The 20,506-nt window shown below is 42.1% G+C and overlaps 1 protein-coding gene across 1 annotated transcript in view; it reads right to left on the bottom strand.

Annotated features, from left to right (window-relative positions):
- EMP1 (epithelial membrane protein 1) overlaps nucleotides 1-20,506 on the bottom strand; it is a 92,818-nt gene that overhangs the window by 24,733 nt on the left and 47,579 nt on the right. Inside the window, exon 2 of the mRNA XM_073592714.1 lies at nucleotides 7,249-7,359. Within this exon, the coding sequence (XP_073448815.1) occupies nucleotides 7,249-7,326 (78 nt within the window). The 5' untranslated portion in view covers nucleotides 7,327-7,359. The remainder of the gene's footprint in view (nucleotides 1-7,248; nucleotides 7,360-20,506) is intronic.

Below are 20,506 nucleotides of genomic sequence, written 5' to 3'. Positions count from 1 at the left end.
CTCTGTGGATTTTTTTTTTCTCTCGTTCGGGTTACTGACTTTTGGGAACCAAAGCCTTCTCTAATGGCATTTTACTCTTGGAAGATCAGTCTTTCTCATGACCTTTTAAAATGGTACACTCATTACTCCTTTTTTTGCTCTTCCTGTTGTGGCTATGATTTTCCAAAAAGATAAGAGGTATCGTTCCGGTAAGGTTTTATTCTTTTCAGGTGACTAATGGGCTCTTTGTCATTTTGCCCTGCCTGATCTTAAGGCCAGAATTCCTTCAGAGAAAGAAAAGACTTTTCCGGGTAATCCAGAGCTAGGTCTTCTTCAAGATATATTTTAGACTGCCTTACCAATCTGCATTTGATCACTGTCAGTCCAGTTCCATTAAGGTCTTATCCAAGCCTTCTAATGGCTATCACCTCATCCGAGAGGGTTTGCAAGATCGGTGCATTTGGTTATGGCACTTTTTAAGATTCTGTTCAGACAAAGTTATTCTTATTCTCATGATTTATTTCTTATTTTTATAATATATAATGAAGTAAGCCAAAATTTAAACCAAGGAGTAGCTGTGGATATATTATGCTTGGATTTTGGAAAAGCATTTGACACAGTTACCCACACATGGCTATATAGGCTTAGAAAATTCAGTTTGTAAAATGTGTAAAATACAGGATAAATGACTGTATTCAGAGATTAGTGATACAAGTAGAATTCCAGCTAAGATCTAGCTGGTCTTGAAAATGTTCTCTCCCCTTCTCAACATCTATGCTGACTAACCTGTGTAAAAAAGACATAGACATTTACCTATTTCAGTCCATTCTGGTCCTGTTATATGATCCCTGTGTCAGTAGCAGGGGAATGAAGCGAGCACTGGACAACATCTGATAATGCCTGGGAGTCGCGACCTCACCTATAGGTTCCTATGGTCCATCCATTGTTGACTCTCCCTGCTCCTTCCCCCCGCAGCCACCGCTGCCTGAAACAGGGGGGTCACATGACCGGATCAGAGCGGGCTGAAAATAAGTAGTAAGTATATACATTTTTCTTACAGAGGTTAGTCAACATGGGTGTTGGGAGAGAGAGGACTTTTCAAATAGCACTTAGGTTTTAGCTGGTATTCTACTTTAATGATATTTACTCTGAATGGTCTAAAGATATCAGTGGTGTACCCCAAGGTTCAGTGTTGACAGAATCTGTAGCATTTATGCATAGTAACCTATCAGCTTCTATTTTCAGCTTGTTCAGTTATGCTTTAAAAATAAAAGATAGAAGCTGATTGGATTGGTTACCATGTGCACCTGCTCAAGTTTCAATAAATTCCCCTTATAAAGTTTAAAGTTAAATTTTTGTGTTTGCGGATGGCACCAAGCTTTGTAGTAGAAAAACATTTTTACAGAATGTGTCTAACTTACAAGCCCACCTCAATGAAGTATTTAATTGTGCAAATGAGTGAAAGTTTTCTTCACAGAAAGTGCTGTGAAAATGTTAAATGGACTGTCTCAAGAACAAGTTCTGGCCAGCTCCAGTAGATTGTTTAAAAAAAAAGGATGAATTCCTAAATGCACAAAATACAACCGGACATTAAAGGGGTTGTAAAGGTAAACATTTTTGGGGGAATATGTGATCTATATGATATATATATCGTGAATATAGATGTTGTTTGAGCCAAAATGATTTAATGACCTTTTAGAGAAGTATGATTTTTCTCCACTTCCTCCTTTCCTCTGTGTACTGTATCCTAAATTTCCAGGTTTTCGAGCGCTTTCACTTCAACTACGTCACGGCTCCAAAGGAACTACAGTTTCCTTGAGGCTTAGCGGCATCGCACATGCGCACTGCCGCTTTTTCGGCGTGTGACAGAACGAGAATGAGCCTAGTTCTCGTTTCTAGTTCTGCCTTCGTTGAACACACGCCGCCCAGTTAACACGCCCATTCCCGCCTCCCCAGCACGCCCATAGTATTAACAATTACTAGTAACTATTCAAAAAAACGAATCAATATATTTAATTATTTATTCCAACTTTCACTGTAGCAAATAAGGGGGCCGAGTTAAGGCAGGGCTGTGCTGTGCTGCTGAGAACGTCATTCAATACAATAACAAGGCATGGGAGGCAGAGCTACAGCGTCTTAGACGTGCCCGAGGCTCCCCTGCCCCCCGTGCCTGTGAACGTACACAGCATCTCCCCACAGGGATGTTGTCCCAAGGGAGGGGGCAAGCACGCATACTAACCCCCAGCCAGAACGGCTCGGATGATGGGGGCAAGCTTACAGAGGAGGAACAGGCAGTTAGAAATTCACACAAAGAAAAAAAGCATTTAGAAGGGAAATTGAAGGAAAAGGTAAGTGAACCAACAATGCACCAGCTTAAAGGAACATATTTAGAAAATAAAAAGCAAACCTTTAGTATCACTTTAATATTTTTAGGTAATAGTAGAAGAGATTGTTGATCCAGGGAATAGCAGACTGCCTTCAGGGGGGAAATGTAGGAATTTATTTTTTCCCTGCTGAAACAAATTGGACCATAAGAGTTCTCTTTTTGCTTTTCTCTGAATCAACGGTGGGATTGTGCATATGGTGGTTTTCATTTTTTTTATTTTCTTGTAATGAACTAGATGAACTAGTGTCTTTTTAGTTTCACTATTGAAAGAATTGCAAACAAAAAACATTTGCCATGTCATAGATTCGTATCGTTAACATCATATAGCCATCATTTTCCAGTCATTCTGAAATGTATAAAAACTGATAAGAAAAGGAAAAAGGGAAAGGAGTAGGGAGGGGTGAGGTAAAGTGGGGGAGCTGGTATGACATGTAACAATAAACAACTCCATGTAAATATAATTATAGGAACAGGTATATTGAAGGTATAGGTCCATATATGTGTATAGGCATAAACAAAAGGATTTCAGGGACTCAATACGGGTCTATCCAGGGATAATCAAATGGTTAAATGGATAGGGTGCAGTTAGGGTGTTGTAGCCAGAGAGCCAGTAGTAAAAAAAATTTGTTGTGAAAGGTGGGATGTTGCAAACATATACTCATAAAGAGCATGTTTGTTTATTATATGTATGTCACTAAAACAGGATCTAGTGATAAGGGTTGCTTCCAGTGACGAGCAATGGACAGTCTGGCTGCTATAAAAATACAGGTAAGAATGACATTTAGAGTGATTAAGCTTATATAATGAGTTCCAAAATATTCAAGTAAGCTACAAAAAGACAGAAGGGAATGTATTGGGTCTAGTAAGGTTAAGAGAACATCGGCAGCATAAAGTCCAGTTTTATGCTGAACAGATCATACAATAATTCTGGATATCAAAGAGTTAGTGCGGATGTGTTCAGCTAAGGGTTCCACATGAAGGGAAAATAACAGGAGATAGGGGATAGCCCTGTCGGGTACCATTTGTGATAGAAAATGAGAAGGACAGAAACTCAGAGGTCCAGACTTTGGAAGTGGGGCGAGTATATAGGATAGAGGAAAGTATCATGAAGCCAAACTTCTGAAGCACCTCATTCATGTACATCCAGTGAACTCTGTCAAATGCTTTTTCAGCATCCAAAGATAATAACAGACATGGAATGCGGTGGTGCTCTGCCCATTGGATAAGATCTATTAATCGGCAAGTGCCATAGAAAGTTTGGCAACCTAGGACAAACCCTACTTGATCTAAATGTATTGGTAAGGGGTGAGTTTAGTCAGGCGGTCAGCCTGCAGTTTAGCATACAGCTTCAAGTCTGAATTCAAGTGGGAAACAGGGTGAAGTTAGCAGGGGAAATCAGCTGATTTACCAGATTTGGGAATAGCAATGGTAATATATACAAGAAATTCCATAGGGCATGCACAGTCAGTAAGAAAGGGGGTTAAACGATCCATAAATAGTCTGTAATATTCATTTGTGAAGCCATCTGGACCTGGGGATTTGTGTAAGGGAAGTGATTTAATCGCATTGGTGACTTCTGTAGAAAACGGGAAGGAAAGGTCACAGAGGTGATAATGTGGGAAGGTTGATGGAGTCTAGGAAGTGTTGAATTACCTGCGGGTCAGGAGGGGAGATGTTAGGACCCTCTTGCAAGTTGTACAGTAACAAGTAAAATCGTCAAAATTGTTCAGCTTAGAATAGAGCAAGGATGGGGGAAAAGGGAAGGAAAAAGGAAAGGAGCAACAGTAAGGGATAACATAGTGGTGTGCATGACACACCCATACTCCGGGGTGGAGAAACAAAAACACTAATAAAGAATTTAAAAAACTAACCATCAGAGAATGGCAATTGAACCAACCCTGCACAGGGGAACCACTGTGGTAAATCATAACAGGCCACATAAGCTTTGAATAGTATGCAGAGGTGTTTATAACTGTGTTCCAAGTTTCGGAGACATGCATCAGGGGATTTGGACAGGATGAGTCAGAGCCTGGGGGTGGGGATAGACCCTAGTTATGAAGTTGCTTCAGCCCTGCTTGAGATGGAGAATAGTGGTATCCAGTAGCGGCCCGTCCATTAGGGGCGCAGGGGCGCAGGGGCGCAGGGGCGCCGCCCCCCCAATCCATGCTCCCGGCCCCTAACCTCCATGCAAGGTGTCGGACGCATGGATTTCAATGTGGGTTTTTTATTTTTTGAAGCACGTGATTAGAGCCTGAGGCTCTAATTGGCTTCAAAAAAGGGTGGGCTCGAGGCGCAGAGCACTGCACCCCGAGCCCACTCACTTGTGTTAATGAATTAATATTTGCTAATGTCTTCCTGTTTCTCCTCCTGGCCAATCAGGAAGTGGGGCAGGCTGGGAGTCTTAGGACTTAGGACTGAGTGCGAGTGAGGGGGCCAGGTCTGTTTGCCGCCCCCCCTCATCATCGTCAGTACTGTAAGAAGCAATAGCTCTTTTACTTACAGGAGCTGAATGAGAAGGAAAGGCATATGGAGAAGAAGCTGCTCTTTTAGAGCTGTCTCTGGAGGTCCCGTTGTGTGGCGCTGTATATTCCATCTCTTTTGTCGAGGGTGACACAGGGCTATGTGGAGAAGCAGGCAGCGATCTCTGTGTCGAGCCGGCGCCATCTTGGATCCTCTGGGGCTGAGGATTTTTCTTGTGTGACATGGTGCCCGAAGGCATACCTCGCAACTGTCCCTAATTTCGAGGGACTGTCCCTGATTTGGAGCAATGTCCCTCTGTCCCTCATTCCCCCTCATTTGTCCCTCATTTTGGTCTGATCTATATAGCTGTATATAAAATTCACTTTTTATCTTTAAAAAAGTGTTTTCCAGTGCTAAACCTTTCATCCAATTTCTAAATTGCTGCATTTGTACATTTTAAAAGTCAATATAAAGGAATAGTAGTGGTAAAAAAAAGCACTTGTGGATTTAATTAACCTTTTTTGGGGGGTTATTTCTCCTTTAAGGGGGTGTGGCAGGGGGTGTCCTATGCCTACATACATTTTCTAGTAGGTGTCCCTCATTCCCATCTCAAAATGTTGGGAGGTATGCCCGAAGGTCTGGGGACACTGATCGCTGGCTGGGAAGTGTAAGAGGTGGCCACCGTGGCTGTAAGTTGCTCGTCGTTCCTCTGTGCCCGCAGAGAGGTGGAATCAAGCAGCCATCACACTGCATGGTTAAGCTCCGTCCTGAACTAGTGTCTTGACTATGTAAAATTGGCCATGCTTTATAGTTATTTTTGCCTTTCTCTGGATCAGCTGGGTATACGATTCTCTGGATCAGCTGGGTAATAGATCATGTATATGGAGATTTCTATTCATTCATTCTATTTATTTTTCTGTTGGTTGAACTAAATGGACTTGTGTCTTTTTTCAACCTGACTAACTATGTATGTAAATATGTAACTCCATGGCAGCATAGGATCCCTCCCAGTTTGTTGAGAAGTTTAGTTATGGACTGCATGGCTTAGGTCAGCCTCAGATTTATAAGAATGGGGTTCCTATGAGTTAAGAGCGAGACACCCAATCATAGCTACAATGGACTAAAGTTAGGAAAGGAAACGTATTGTAAGAATATGATAGGGAATGTTCCGTTATACTTGGAGCTGCCATATTTACTCATTACATAAGCAGTTTCAGGTTCTTGCTTTATAGTGCTATACAGTGCTTTACTGCTTCTTCTAACAGTGTATTCAGAAGGTGTAGCAATATTCTGAAAACAATGAGTTCCCTGTATTACTGACAACAATTTAAGAATATGAAGGCAGTTTTGAATTCAGTGAAATTCAGAACTCCCTCTAGAAGTTTTAATGCTGTGTGTAACCCCATTTGGAAAGCGGTACAAGAAATTAGGGGAATGGGGTCATTGGGGCTTTTTTGCTTAGAATTTACTTAAGAGGAATGCAAAATCTCACTTACAGTGAAACAGCACAAAAATTACAGCCTAGTAAAAAAGGTGTGTGACTTAATTAACATGTTTAAATAGTCATTTAAAACAAGACTGTATGAATTATCTTGCAAATACTAATTTCCAGAGCTCTAACTAATATTTAAATCAGTATTTTAACCCAAGGAAATTCATTGACAGACCTTGGACATGAAGGATTTTTTTTTCCTTTTGTATAGCAAAATTAGTAGCAATAGTGCACATTTTTATGTCATCTTCTGGACCAATGATACAGAAGCTGGAGCAAAGATACAGAAGTTCAATGATCCAGAAACTTGATTAAATTCAGTCTTTTTTTTAACCATGTTAACTAGTAGCTATGTCATAATATGAGTCATACACTGGGTGTGTGTCCAGTATTCAGATGGATCCAAGTTAGGATCCAAGAGCACTCTGCTGCTGGAAAAATCCTAAATTATATGAATTCAGCTTTACTAATTTTGATTAGGTTGTTCATTTCCTATACTTTTTTTCACTGTATGTTAGAGTGTATGTAAACCAAAACAATAATGTTTTTATAATGGTATTGCACAGAGCGGCCTCCCTTTCTGGGGTTCCCCACTGGTACTCTCTACTCCACTTCTTCTGTGTGTGCCCCCATAGCAAGCGGTTTGCTATGAGAGCACACTTGTGGGCATGCTTCTGAGCTGAGTTGTGTGTGTTCATAGACATACACAGTGTGGCTCAGCCCCGCCCCTGGCTCCCTCCTCACAAGATTAGACTGACAGCAGTGGGAGCCAATAGAACATACAATGATATGCAGTGTAATGCAATACATTTCCATTCTTTTGAGGAACAAACACTTTTTTATTAAAAAAACTTGGATATTATGAGAAATTATTAAAGCTTTATACATAGCTGTCAGAGTAAAAATAAGGAAAAAACATTTTCATACTTACATTGGAAATGGTGGCAACAAATAGCATTACCATAGTGGCAATATGGACCACAAACACAGCTGCTAGCACAACCAACATGTTGGCGGATTCTTAAAAATAGCGTTAAAGATCCTACAAAGAATAAAATCGATAGTGGTTATTACAGATACTATTCAATAAATCCATGTCACTTGTAAAATGAATGTACATATGTCTCCTATAAAATATATAAAAATGTTACCTGTATATACTATATTTTTTTTATTTAAGTGTCATTTTGATCTGTTTGGAAAATGCAGATCATGCTCTCCTGGTGCACCCCTGTGCTTGTATAAACAGAATAGCACAAATCGAATGCTGCATGCAATGTTCAGTGCAGTTCAATGTTTCAATGTCTTATTTGAATCATACCATTTCCACCCTTTTGCATTGATACCCATGACACAAAGTCAGTGATGGGGCTTCTTGGCTGATAGGTATCTGGAAGGATCCTTATAATCTACAGAGCAGACAGGAAGTCCATCACTTCTCCCAGCACTGCTCCAGACTGACAGGCAAACTGGGATGATTTGCTAAAACTGGAGAGTGCAAAATCTGGTGAAGCTCTGACTAAGACTCCCCAGTCTTACTAAATCAACCCCTTTGAATTATACACAGGTGCTGAAGTTAATGGGTGAAGCTCCAAAATGTTTGTCTGCCTATTGGATTACAAGTTCCTTTTCTCCACAGCATACAGCATACCAGAAGGATCATACCTAACATGGTGCCACATATGTTAATGTGGAAACACAGTTGCCTCATAAACTATATACATGGTATTAAAAAAATAAACATTAACTCAATATAACTAATATAAGATGCAGTGCTTTACTTGTCTGATAGCTCTTTGGCAGGGGCATACTCTTCCCAATATCATTGATATTATTTAGAGGTAGCTGGAGAACCATCAGCTTAGTCAGTCCACTAGGTTCTAGTGCTGTGGATTGATGTTGTCAGGGATGAAGGGGGCATCAGTTTATAAAATCAACTTCACACCCTCATTTTTCAGATAATTACTATGTCCTTAGTAGTTTACTATACTTTTTAAGCATCTCAGATATCAGGGCCACAGTGTAAATTCTAAGTCATCCTACCCCTATCACCAATGCAGCAAGCATGGGCTGAAAAAGGTGGTGTAGTAGTAAGTTAAAAAAAAACAAAAAAAAACAAAAAACAGAATAAACTGTTGTAGTTAATCATTTTTTATATTATGACATGATATTATTAGTACTCCTGCACACAATTACTTTATAACCCAAACACACATGCATTAAATAGTGGCTTTTTTTTTGCAGGACTACAAACAACGTTCTTGTTAATTTTCACCTGAAGAGACACTCTAGGATTTTTACAACCCGAGGAAGACTGCATTAGGGCATACAGGGTTAATTTCAGTGCTGGGATGACCCGAAGCTCTGAGGACAATAAAGCTACACAACTAAGACAGCTAAATAAATTCTTTAATGCACAGCCTTTAAAGAGGGATCTGTGAGTAGAGAAACAACTCTGAAATCTTCTCCTGTATATCTGATGTTGGTTCTTCTTGTTTGCAATTGTTACAGGTGGTACAGGGCCAGTATCAAAAACAATCTTTGCAATCCAGACCAGTCAAGTTCCTCCACCTCAAACTCGCCTTGCTTTGTGCACTGGTGCGTAGTCATGCTGGAACAGGAAGGGGCCTTCCCCAAACTCTTCCCACAAAGTTGGGAGCATGAAATTGTCCAAAATATCTTGGTATGCTGAGTTCCCTTCACTGGAACTAAGGCGCCAAGCCTAACCCCTGAAAAACAACCCCACACCATAACCTCCTCTCTACCAAATGATTTAGACCAGTGCACAAAGCAAGGTCCTGACATCAACCCAATAGAACACCTTTGGGATGAATTAGAGCGGAGACTGCAAGCCAGGTCTTCTTGTCCAATATCAGTGTCTGACCTCACAAATGCGTTTCTAGAAGAATGGTCAAAAATTCCCATAGACACACTCTTATGCCCTGTACACACGATAGGATTTTCCGATGGAAAATGTGTGATAGGACCTTGTTGTCGGAAATCCCGACCGTGTGTAGGCTCCATCACACATTTTCCATAGGAATTTCCGACACACAAAGTTTGAGAGCTTGCTATAAAATTTTCCGACAACAAAATCCATTGTCGGAAATTCCGATCGTGTGTACACAAATCCGACACACAAAGTGCCATGCATGCTCAGAATAAATTAAGAAACAAAAGCTATTGGCTACTGCCCCGTTTATAGTCCCGATGTACGTGTTTTACGCCACCACGTTCAGAACGATCGGATTTTCCGACAACTTTGTGTGACCGTGTGTATGCAAGGCAAGTTCGAGCCAACATCCACCGGAAAAAATCCATGGATTTTGTTGTCAAGAAGGTCTGATCAATGTCCGACCGTGTGTACAGGGCATTAGACCTTGTGGAAAGCCTTTCCAGAATGTTATAGCGGCAAAGGGTAGGCCAACGTAATATTGAACCCTACGGACCAGGACTGGGATGCCATTAAAGTTCATGTGCGTGTAAAGGCAGGTGTCCCAATACTTTTGACAATAAGTGTATCTCCACAAGTGCACAATTTTCTAGGTTTAATTTTCCTCATAAGCTCCCCAATGAGGCCCCCTTCCACCCACAGGCTTCATAGAGGCCACATGAGCTGCTATGGCTATCGTTACACCAAATCTTGGTAAAATAATGGTAAATCTTAACATAGGCTCTTTAATCATGCTGTTGTGCCTTGGAAAATGACACAGATGTAGGACACAACAATCCAGTAAGCAGCTTTATAATGTTAAACACGTTTAAAGGGGTTGTAAAGACAGAAGGTTTTTTATCTTAATGCATTCTATGCATTAAGATACAAAGCCTTCTGTGTGCAGCAGCCCCCATCAGCCCCCCTAACACTTACCTGAGGTCCCTCTCTGTCCAGCGATGTCCACGAGTGTCTCAACTGTCCGAGATTCTCCTTCCTGATTGACTGAGACACAGCAGTGGCACCACTGGCTCCTGCTGCTGTCAATCAAAGTCATCTAGCCAATCAGGGGAGGGAGGGGGCGGGGCTGGGGCTCTGTGTCTGAGTGGACGCAGGGAGCTGTGACTTTGCTCGGGTGCCCCCATAGCAAGCTACTTACTGTGGGGGCAGTCAACAGGAGGGAGGGACCAGGATCACAGCAGAGGGACCCAAGAAGAGGAGAATTGGGGCTGCTCTGTACAAATCCACTGCACAGAACAGGTAAGTATAACATGTTTGTTGTTATTTATAGGGAAAAAAACGAGCCTCTACATTCACTTTAAAGTCTATTCCAAGTGTCTCTTTTTTTTTTTTTTTTTTTTTTTTACTTATCTCTTTCTCTGTTTTATAGTTCTTGGTCTTATTTGCTACTTATTATTCTCTTATGTGGGGGTGTTATGGCAATGCTTTATTTTTATCTCTATATGTATCATATCCTTGTATTTCTGCTCCAGTAACCTCAAAGCTTACTGAAAAATAGTAAATAAGCACCTCAGAAAAATATATGCAGTTTTGACTTCTCTTGCTACATGCTTGATTGAAATAGCCAGACTAGTAGCATTTTCAGTAAGAGAATGGCAATGTACATGAAAGGATGGGTGAATGGTTTGGCCCGAGCATAAGTTCGGGCCGAACTTTTGTTGTTTGGACGTTCGGCTGTTTGTTCGCCCCCCCTGAACTGACCACAATGCATTGTGGCGCTTAACACTGCAAAGCAAGCCCTGATTGGCTGAAGCAGTGAAAGCTTCAGCCAATCAGGGCACAGAGCACTGTTAGAGTCATGATTGGACACTGTCATTTATCCAATCATGGCTCATTCCTGCTCCACAGTAGAAAAGTGTTCTTTCAATGGAAGCCATTTTCAGTGTGATTTTGGCGTGGACAGAGATAGAACAGGGCTTTGTTCAGTGATATTAGTTAGTTAGTGTGCTATACTGTGCTGTTTTGCTTCAATTGTCAGTGTAGAATATTAGTTTAGTGTCGGTCTAGGGATAGTGTGAGTGTTGTGAGGAGGACCATCATTCAGCTTTGCATACTGTACAGCTAGAGTAGGGACATCTAAGATAGTTTCACTGTAGTGTAGTTAGACCGTGTCATTCATACATACATTAGCGTAGAGTAGGGACAGCTCAGATAGTTTCAGTGTAGTGTAGTGAGACCGTGTCAATAATCTTGACACTATTGTATAGCTAGAGTAGGGACAGTTCAGATAGCGTCAGTGTAGTGACAGTCAAGCACCGTCTATTTGATTGCGTTACTGCCAGTTTAACGCCATTTACTTCTGTGTGCGTTACTGCCAGTTTAACGACATATAGTTTTGTGTGTGTTACTGCCAGTTTAACGCCATATAGTTTTGTGTGCGTTACTGCCAGTTTAACACCATATAGTTTTGTGTGCGTTACTGCCAGTTTAACGTCATATAGTTCTATGTGCGTTACTGCCAGCTTAACGCCATATAGTTCTGTGTGCGTTACTGCCAGTTTAACGCCATATAGTTCTGTGTGCGTTACTACCAGTTTAACGCCATATCATTTTTTGTGCATTACTGCCAGTTTATCGCCATATAGGTTTTTTGTGCGTTACTGCCAGTTTAACGCCATATAGTTTTAGTGTGAGCTACTGCCAGTTTAACACCATATAGTTTGTGCGTTACTGCCAGTTTAACGCCATATAGTTCTGTGTGCGTTACTGCCAGTTTAACGCCATACAGTTCTGTGTGTGTTACTGCCAGTTTAACGCCATATAGTTTTGTGTGCGTTACTGCCAGTTTAATGCCATATAGTCCTGTGCGTCACTGTACGTTTGACGCATTATATTGCACTATATTATAGTGTATCCGTGGAGTGTGTCTGTGTAGTGTGAGTACTCAAATTAAAGTGCCACAAACTTCACTTTACATTGATTAAAGTGCATCTACGTACAGATTTCCATTTCTTCTTTACATTTGCTTTTAAGCACCACCCTCTCCCTCCCAATAATGTCTGGGAGGACAACAAGGAGAGGCAGACGTTCCCTTGGCACTGTAAGTGGGCCAGCAACAAATATGTCCACAGGCAAAGGTGGATGTGGTGGTCAGTCCTCAGGCAGGGCATCATTTCTTCTGTTTAGTGAGTTTGCCTGTGCTATCCAGCCTGAGCATGCAGAGGAGGTGGTGGACTGTCTTACTAAACCTTCCTCATCCTCTGTCGTGCAAGCAGAGACAAGTGTGCAGTCCCCTGCAGTTGCCAGGATAAACCTGCCTCCTTGTCCACATCTGTTCTTGCCATAGTTGAGTTATTTGACCACAGCGTCAGCCCCTTGCCCCTTGATGATGCCCAGTCATTACTGGATTCAGATGTTGGTTCTGAGGTTGAGGATGACAGGAACATTAGCCTAGAGAGAGGGGAGAACACTGGTAGACAAATTGGCATTCATGTTCCCCCAGCCGCAGCGTATTGCCAAGTTGTCTCCAGTGGTAATGATGATGCAATTTTTTTACAGCAAGGCCAATTCTTGCTTTCATCAAGAGTACCTCTAAAGGGTTATGGTGGGAAGGTGCCACCGACACCCAAAGACCAATTTTTACGCACCCGTTACTTCTATACAAAGTCAAAGTGACACCAGAATGTATCCAAGAAATCTCTAATCTTGTTCCCAGTGCACTACATTTTGGCCTCATCATACACACTGGCACCCCAGCTGTTGCTGAGCAAAATAAAGGCAGCTTGCAGGGAAAATGACATTTTTTTGGGCTTTATAAATGCAATTATTGCTGCAGCAGATTCTAGACATGGTACAGATCTGCCATTTTACAGGTAGACTAAGGGGACACCTCAGGCACTATTTTGGAAGGAATTTTTCATTTTTATGCTTTCACTTTAAAAATCAAAAAACCACTGCTCATTTAAAAATGATGTTTTTCACAAACTTTTTTTTATTGATACATGTCCCCCAGGGCAAGACTCGGACTGCTATAACCATTGTATGCCCAATTACTTGCATATAAGCCTTCAAAATGGGAACTTTTGATTTTTGACGTTCAGGTCCCATTGGCTTTAATGGTGTTCATTATTCGGTTTGAACTTTTGCGGTGTTCGAAAGTTCTGGTGCAAACCGAACAGGAGTCTGTTCGGGCCATCCCTATGTACATGTTCTCCCAGTAAAGGTTTCCTTTAATATGGGGATCATATGAAACTAACTGGTCCCACAATAAAAACATTATGGGGATGGGAACTCTAATCACTAAGCCACTTTACAGAGTTGCAGCTCCTAGACCTGCTTTATTCTAAAACAATGACAGGTGCAAATGTTTTGTTTGTGCACTTTCTAATGGCAGGGATTACAACTACCTTTTATATAAAACTAAAAACAGACAGTAGTATAATGTATCATAGTTGCATGACAGGGCATGTGCCAAAGTAACGATTACAAAACGGTTAAAACAATTCTAAACAGGTAAGTATTATTTTCATTATTTGTTGATTTTTAGGTATGGTATATTGTAGTAGATTGGGATTTAACAGCAATGGAAATTGTAGTGTTAATGTTTTCTATAGCCCCAATGGGGTTGATTTACTAAAGGCAAATAGATTGTGTACTTCGCAAGTTCAATTGCATTCTCCAAGGGCATTTGCTCCAGAGTAGGGGTGAGCTTCGAGTTCGAGTCGAACTCATGTTCGACTCGAACATTGGCTGTTCGCAAGTTCGCCGAACAGCGAACAATTTGGGGTGTTCGCGGCAAATTCGAATGCCACGGAACACCCTTAAAGTGCTAATTTTAAAGGCTTATATGCAAGTTATTGTCATAAAAAGTGTTTGGGAACCTGGGTCCTGCCTCAGGGGACATGGATCAGTGCAAAAAAAGTTTTAAAAACGGATGTTTTTTCAGGAGCAGTGATTTTAATAATGCTTAAAGTGAAACAATAAAAGTGTAATATCCCTTTAAATTTCGTAGCTGGGGGGTGTCTATAGTATGTCTGTAAAGGGGCGCATGTTTCCCGTGTTTAGAACAGTCTGACAGCAAAATTAAATTTCAAAGGAAAAAAAGTCATTTAAAACTACTCGCGGCTATTGCATTGCCGGTCCGACAATACACATAAAAGTTCATTGATAAAAACGGCATGGGAATTCCCCACAGGGGAACCCCGAACCAAAATTTAAAAAAAAATGACGCGGGGGTCCCCCTAAATTCCATACCAGGCCCTTCAGGTCTGGTATGGATATTAAGGGGAACCCTGGCCAAAATTTAAAAAAAAATGACGTGGGGGTCCCCCTAAATTCCATACCTGACCCTTATCCAAGTACGCAACCTGGCAGGCCGCAGGAAAAGAGGGGGGACGAGAGAGCACCCCCCCCTGCCACATGCCCTCAACATTGGGAGGGTGCTTTGGGGTAGCCCCCCAAAACACCTTGTCCCCATGTTGATGAGGACAAGGGCCTCATCCCCACAACCCTGGCCGGTGGTTGTGGGGGTCTGCGGGCGGGGGGCTTATCGGAATCTGGATGCCCCCTTTAACAAGGGGACCCCCAGATCCCACCCCCCCTTTGTGAAATGGTAAGGGTACCCCTACCATTTCACTAAAAAACTGTCAAAAATGTTAAAAATGACAAGAGACAGTTTTTGACAATTCCTTTATTTAAATGCTTCTTTTTCTTCTTTCTTCTATCTTCCTTCATCTTCTTCTTCTGGTTCTTCTGGCTCTTGTGGTTCTTCCTCCGGCGTTCTCGTCCAGCATCTCCTCTTCTGACGGTTCTTAAATAACGGGGGGCGGGGCCACCCGGTGACCCCACCCCCCTCTGACGCACGGGACATGACGGGACTTCCTTATGGCATTCCCCATGACGTCACAGGGAAGTCCCGTCAAGTCACCATGCGTCAGAGGGGGGCGGGGTCACCGGGTGGCCCCGCCCCCGTTATTTAAGAACCGTCAGAAGAGGAGACGCGTCCCACAGCGGGAGCCTCCCTCCATGCCAGCATGGGTGCGGAGCGGCCCGGAGAAGAAAATGAAGAAGAGAAGAAGAGAAGAAGATGACGAAGAAGATGAAGAAGAGAAGAAAATGAAGAGAAGAGTGGGAGCCTCCCCCATGCCATGGGTGCGGAGCGGCCTGAGGAGAAGAAGATAGAAGATGCCGCGGAGGAGATGCTGGACGAGAATGCCGGAGGAAGAACCAGAAGAGCCAGAAGAACCAGAAGAAGAAGAAGAAGATGAAGGAAGATAGAAGAAAGAAGAAAGAAGACGCATTTAAATAAAGGAATTGTCAAAAACTGTCTCTTGTCATTTTTAACATTTTTGACAGTTTTTTAGTGAAATGGTAGGGGTACTTTTGTACCCCCTTACCATTTCACACAGGAGGGCTGGGATCTGGGGGTCCCCTTGTTAAAGGGGGCTTCCAGATTCTGATAAGCCCCCCGCCCGCAGACCCCCACAACCACCGGCCAGGGTTGTGGGGATGAGGCCCTTGTCCTCATCAACATGGGGACAAGGGGTTTTGGGGGGCTACCCCAAAGCACCCTCCCAATGTTGAGGGCATGTGGCCTGGTACGGTTCAGGAGGGGGGGCGCTCTCTCGCCCCCCCCTCTTTTCCTGCGGCCTGCCAGGTTGCGTGCTCGGATAAGGGTCTGGTATGGATTTTTGGGGGGACCCCACGCCGTTTTTTATTTTTATTTTGGCGCGGGGTTCCCCTTAAAATCCATACCAGACCTGAAGGGCCTGGTATGGAATTTAGGGGGACCCCCAAGTCATTTTTTTTTAAATTTTGGTTCGGGGTTCCCCTGTGGGGAATTCCCATGCCGTTTTTATCAATGAACTTTTATGTGTATTGTCGGACCGGCAATGCAATAGCCGCGAGTAGTTTTAAATTACTTTTTTCCTTTGAAATGTCATTTTGCTGTCAGACTGTTCTAAACACGGGAAACATGCGCCCCTTTACAGGCATACTATAGACACCCCCCAGCTACGAACTTTAAAGGGATATTACACTTTTATTGTTTGACTTTAAGCATTATTAAAATCACTGCTCCTGAAAAAACGGCAGTTTTTAAAACTTTTTTTTGCATTGATACATGTCCTCTGGGGCAGGACCCAGGTCCCCAAACACTTTTTATGACAATAACTTACATATAAGCCTTTAAAATTAGCACTTTTGATTATTCATGTTCGTGTCCCATAGACTTTAACGGTGTTTGCGTGTTCGAACGAACTTTTTTCCTGTTCGCATGTTCTGGTGCGAACCGAACAGGGGGGTGTTCGGCTCATCCCTACTCCAGAGCTTAGCAAATGAGCTGAAGCTTCACTTTTCAAACAATATCCAATTGCATGTAAGGGAAATAAAAAACAAACAAACAAACAAACAAAAAATGTTTGATTGCACATGATTGCTTGATGGAAGTCAACAGCTTCCCCTCATTTACTAAGCTCTGTAACTGCACTTGCAAAGTTACCAGTCTATTTGCCTTTGAATCAATCCCAATGTGGTGTATTAGAAAAGGTACACAAAAGAATGTACACATAAAGCAGTTTAATTTTGTCTGAACATTACAAAGGGTTATAAGAGATTTGGAAAAATACGAAAAAAATAAATAAAAAAATAAGAAAAAATGACCAGGAAGGAAAGTAGAGAAACAGGGTGAACAGCAAGTGGTTAGATATAAATGGTAGGTAAATGACAGGAAAAAATATTACACACTCTAAATATTACAAATTAATGGAATGCTAGCCTAGATTTAGTTTCACCTGAACTTGCAACCTCAAGGAGTGTCCTTATGGGTGAGGTGGTATCACTTCATCATTGGTATGTGTAAATTGCAGGCACACCTCCTATCCAGAAAGTGTTTAGGTGATACATTGGGCCTAATTTATTAAAGAAGTAAGGATTGTTCACTTAGCAAAGTCAATGTTCATTTAACGCCTGGTACACACTATGAGTTTTTTTTACATTCAACCCAGTGGGTTTTTATTGAACCAGCCGATGATGTCACCTGGCATTCGGCCCATGTGTACGGGGCTTTAGTGAAGTCTACTCTTTTTGTATATCAACCCCAACATATTAGGTTATCAGAAAACAGCCAATCCTTCCTTTGCATGTTAATCTGTGTTATACTGATTCATTTGCTTACCATACCTAATGTACAGGAATACAACTTTACTGCAGGACTGCAATTGCATATCTGCCTTATTTTAATCAAGATGATGAAGCAAAGATTCAAAATCCATTACTGCAGAATTGGGCAAAAGATAAATATTTCTGCTATAACAGAACACAAGTATTAATCATCAATATTTTCTCAAAAATATTGCAAATATACACGGAGCAACATTATAAACACACCACTTTTGTGTTTGCCCCTTTATATCATGAGCTGAACACAAAGATCTATGACTTTTTCTATGTACGCAAAAGGCCTATTTCTCTCAAATATTGTTCACAAACCTGTCTAAGCCCAGGTTCACACTAAGCTGTGGGAATGAAGCCGTGTGAGTTCAGCTGAACTCGCACGATTTCACTCCCGCACGTCAGTCCCAATTTTGGCTGCAATTTCAGAGACATCTTTGCAGGTTTCTGCAAAGATATCAATGTATATTGCAACCCAAAATCGCAAAAAGTAGTAAAGAAACAACTTTTTAAAATCGGTGCGGAACTGCAAATGCAGCGTCGCACCGATTAGGACGGTGCCATTGCCGGCAATTGCCACCAATTTGACATGCGATTTGACATGTCAAGTCGCATGTCAAATCGTACCAATGTGAACCAGGGTTTAATCTGTGTTAGTGAGCACTTCTCCTTTGCTGAGATAATCCATCCACCTCACAGGTGTGGCATATCAAAATGCTGATTAGACAGGATGATTATTGCACAGGTGTGCCTTAGGCTGGCCACAATAAAAAGTCACTCTAAAATGTGCAGTTTTATTACACAGCACAATGCCACAGATTTCACGCGTTTTGAGGGAGCGTGCAATTGGCATGCTAACTGCATAGTTGTTGCCCTTAAATTAAATATTTATTTCTCTACCATAAGCCATCTCCATTACCTCATCAACTCTATGTGAAGGAGATGTGCTGCACTGCGTGAGGCAAATGGTGGTTACACCAGATACTGACTGGGATCCCCCGATACAGTAAAACTGCACATTTTAGAGTGGTATTTTATTGTGGCCAGCCTAAGGCACACCTGTGCAATAATCATGCTGTCTAATTAGCATCTGGATATGCCACACCTGTGAGGTGGATGGATTATCTTGGCAAAAGAGAAGTGCTCACTAACACAGATTTAGACAGATTTGTGAACAATATTTGAGAGAAATAGGCCTTTTGTGAACATAGAAAAAGTCGTAGATCTTTGTGTTCAGCTCATGATAAATAGGGGCTAACACAATAGTGTTGCTTTTATAATTTTGCTCAGTGTATTTAGCAAAATGTAATTCCCTACTAACTTTTCTGTTTGTGCAATACTTTCTTAAACCATTATTCAGCATGGCTCAGTTACTGATAAAAGCCTCCAGGTATATGTAGCTTTAAAAAGACATCTGATGTGACATCAGTGGTATGAGTAGCAAGAATACCTCAAACGCAGTGATGATGTATTTGGCAGAAGTCAGATATTATTTAGATTTCAGGAGAAAGAGTCCATCCTGGATTGTTCACAGTTCTGACATGATTTGTAGAATTGTTCCAGGATGTTACTTTGAAATTTGTCAACCTCTCTTATGCTTCTGTTGGTGTTCTTCTCATGATTCTTTAAGCAGGGGATTCAGAAAAATGTGATTCAGCAGCACTTTGAATTGGTCTTATGACCTCAGGGCCTTTCAGCTTAAACTGCAAGAAGATTTGTAAGTCTGTGGGCTTGATATACAAACTGATCAGCCATAGCATTATGATCACCCACTATAACCTGTCAGGGCATGAATTCCACTAGACCTTCAAAGGTATGCTGTATTATCTGGCACAAAGCCATCAGCAGCAGATCTTTTAAAGTGATATTAAAGGCAGATTTTTTTTTTTAATTAACAAACATGTGATACTTTCCTGCTTTGTGCAGTGGTTTTAGCACAGAGCAGCCCTGATCCTCCTCTTCTCTGGTCCCCCACCAGTGCTCCTGGCCCCTCCCTCCTGCCAAGTGCCCCAATAGCAAGTGGCTTGCTATGGAGGCACCCGAGCAGGCTCACTCCAGAGCTGCTGCACTGTGTGTCCATTCTCACATGGAGCGTGGTTTGGCCCCACCCCCACTCTCTCCTCACTGGCTCACTGGCTGTGGTTAACAGTATCAGGAGCCAGTGGCTCTCACTGCTGTCTCAGCCAATAAGGAGGAAGAGACCTGGGAGAGCCCTTGCACAATTCTGAATAGAGATGGGGCTCTAGTAAACTAGTAAACATTAAGGGGGGCTGCGGGGGGGGGGGGGGCTGCTGCACACAGAAGGTTTTTTTCTTTCATGCATAGAAGGCATAAAGGTAAAAATTTTTGAGCCTTTACAACCACTTTAAGTCCTGTAAGTTGTGAGGTGGGGCCACCATGGATCAGACTTGTTTTTCCAGCACATCTCACAGATGTTTAATTGGATTGAAATCTAGAATTTGGAGGCCAAGTCAACTTCTCAAACCCATTGTTATGTTCCTCAAACCATTTTCGAATTCATCCGACTAGGCCACCTTCTTCCATTGCTCCTGTGGTTTAGTTCTGATGCTAATGTGCCCATTGTAGGCACTTTTGGCTGAGGACAAGAGTCAGCATGGGCACCTTGACCGGCCTGCAGCTACACAGCCCATACACATAAACTGCAATGCACGGTGTGTTCTGACACCTTTCTTTTGGAACCAGCAATAACTTTTTCATCAGTTTGAGCTACAGTAGCTCTTCTGTTGACACGGACTACATTAACCATCCTTTATTTCCCACGTGCATCAATGAGCCTGGACTCTGTAGATGGTTCACCGGTTTTCCTTCCTTGGACCACTTTCGGTAGGCCCTGACCACTGCAGACCAGGAAAATCCCACAAGAGGTGCAGTTTTGAAGATGCTCTGACCCAATCGTCTAGCCATTATAATTTGGCCCTTGTCAAGATTGCTCAAATCCTTAAACTTGCCCATTTTTTCTGCTTTCAAAAACAACTTCAGGGAGATCATGTTCACTTAGTGCCTAATATTGCCCACTCACTTTCAGGTGCCATTGTAATGATATAATCAATGTTATTCCCTTTGCCTGTCAGTGGTCATAATGTTATGGCTGATCATTGTATAGGGA

This window comes from Aquarana catesbeiana, linkage group LG07 (assembly GCF_042186555.1).
Source record: "Aquarana catesbeiana isolate 2022-GZ linkage group LG07, ASM4218655v1, whole genome shotgun sequence".
NCBI lineage: Eukaryota > Metazoa > Chordata > Amphibia > Anura > Ranidae > Aquarana > Aquarana catesbeiana.
The sequence above is the reverse complement of the archived record's forward strand: the minus strand, read 5'-3'. Positions and strand labels throughout refer to the sequence as shown.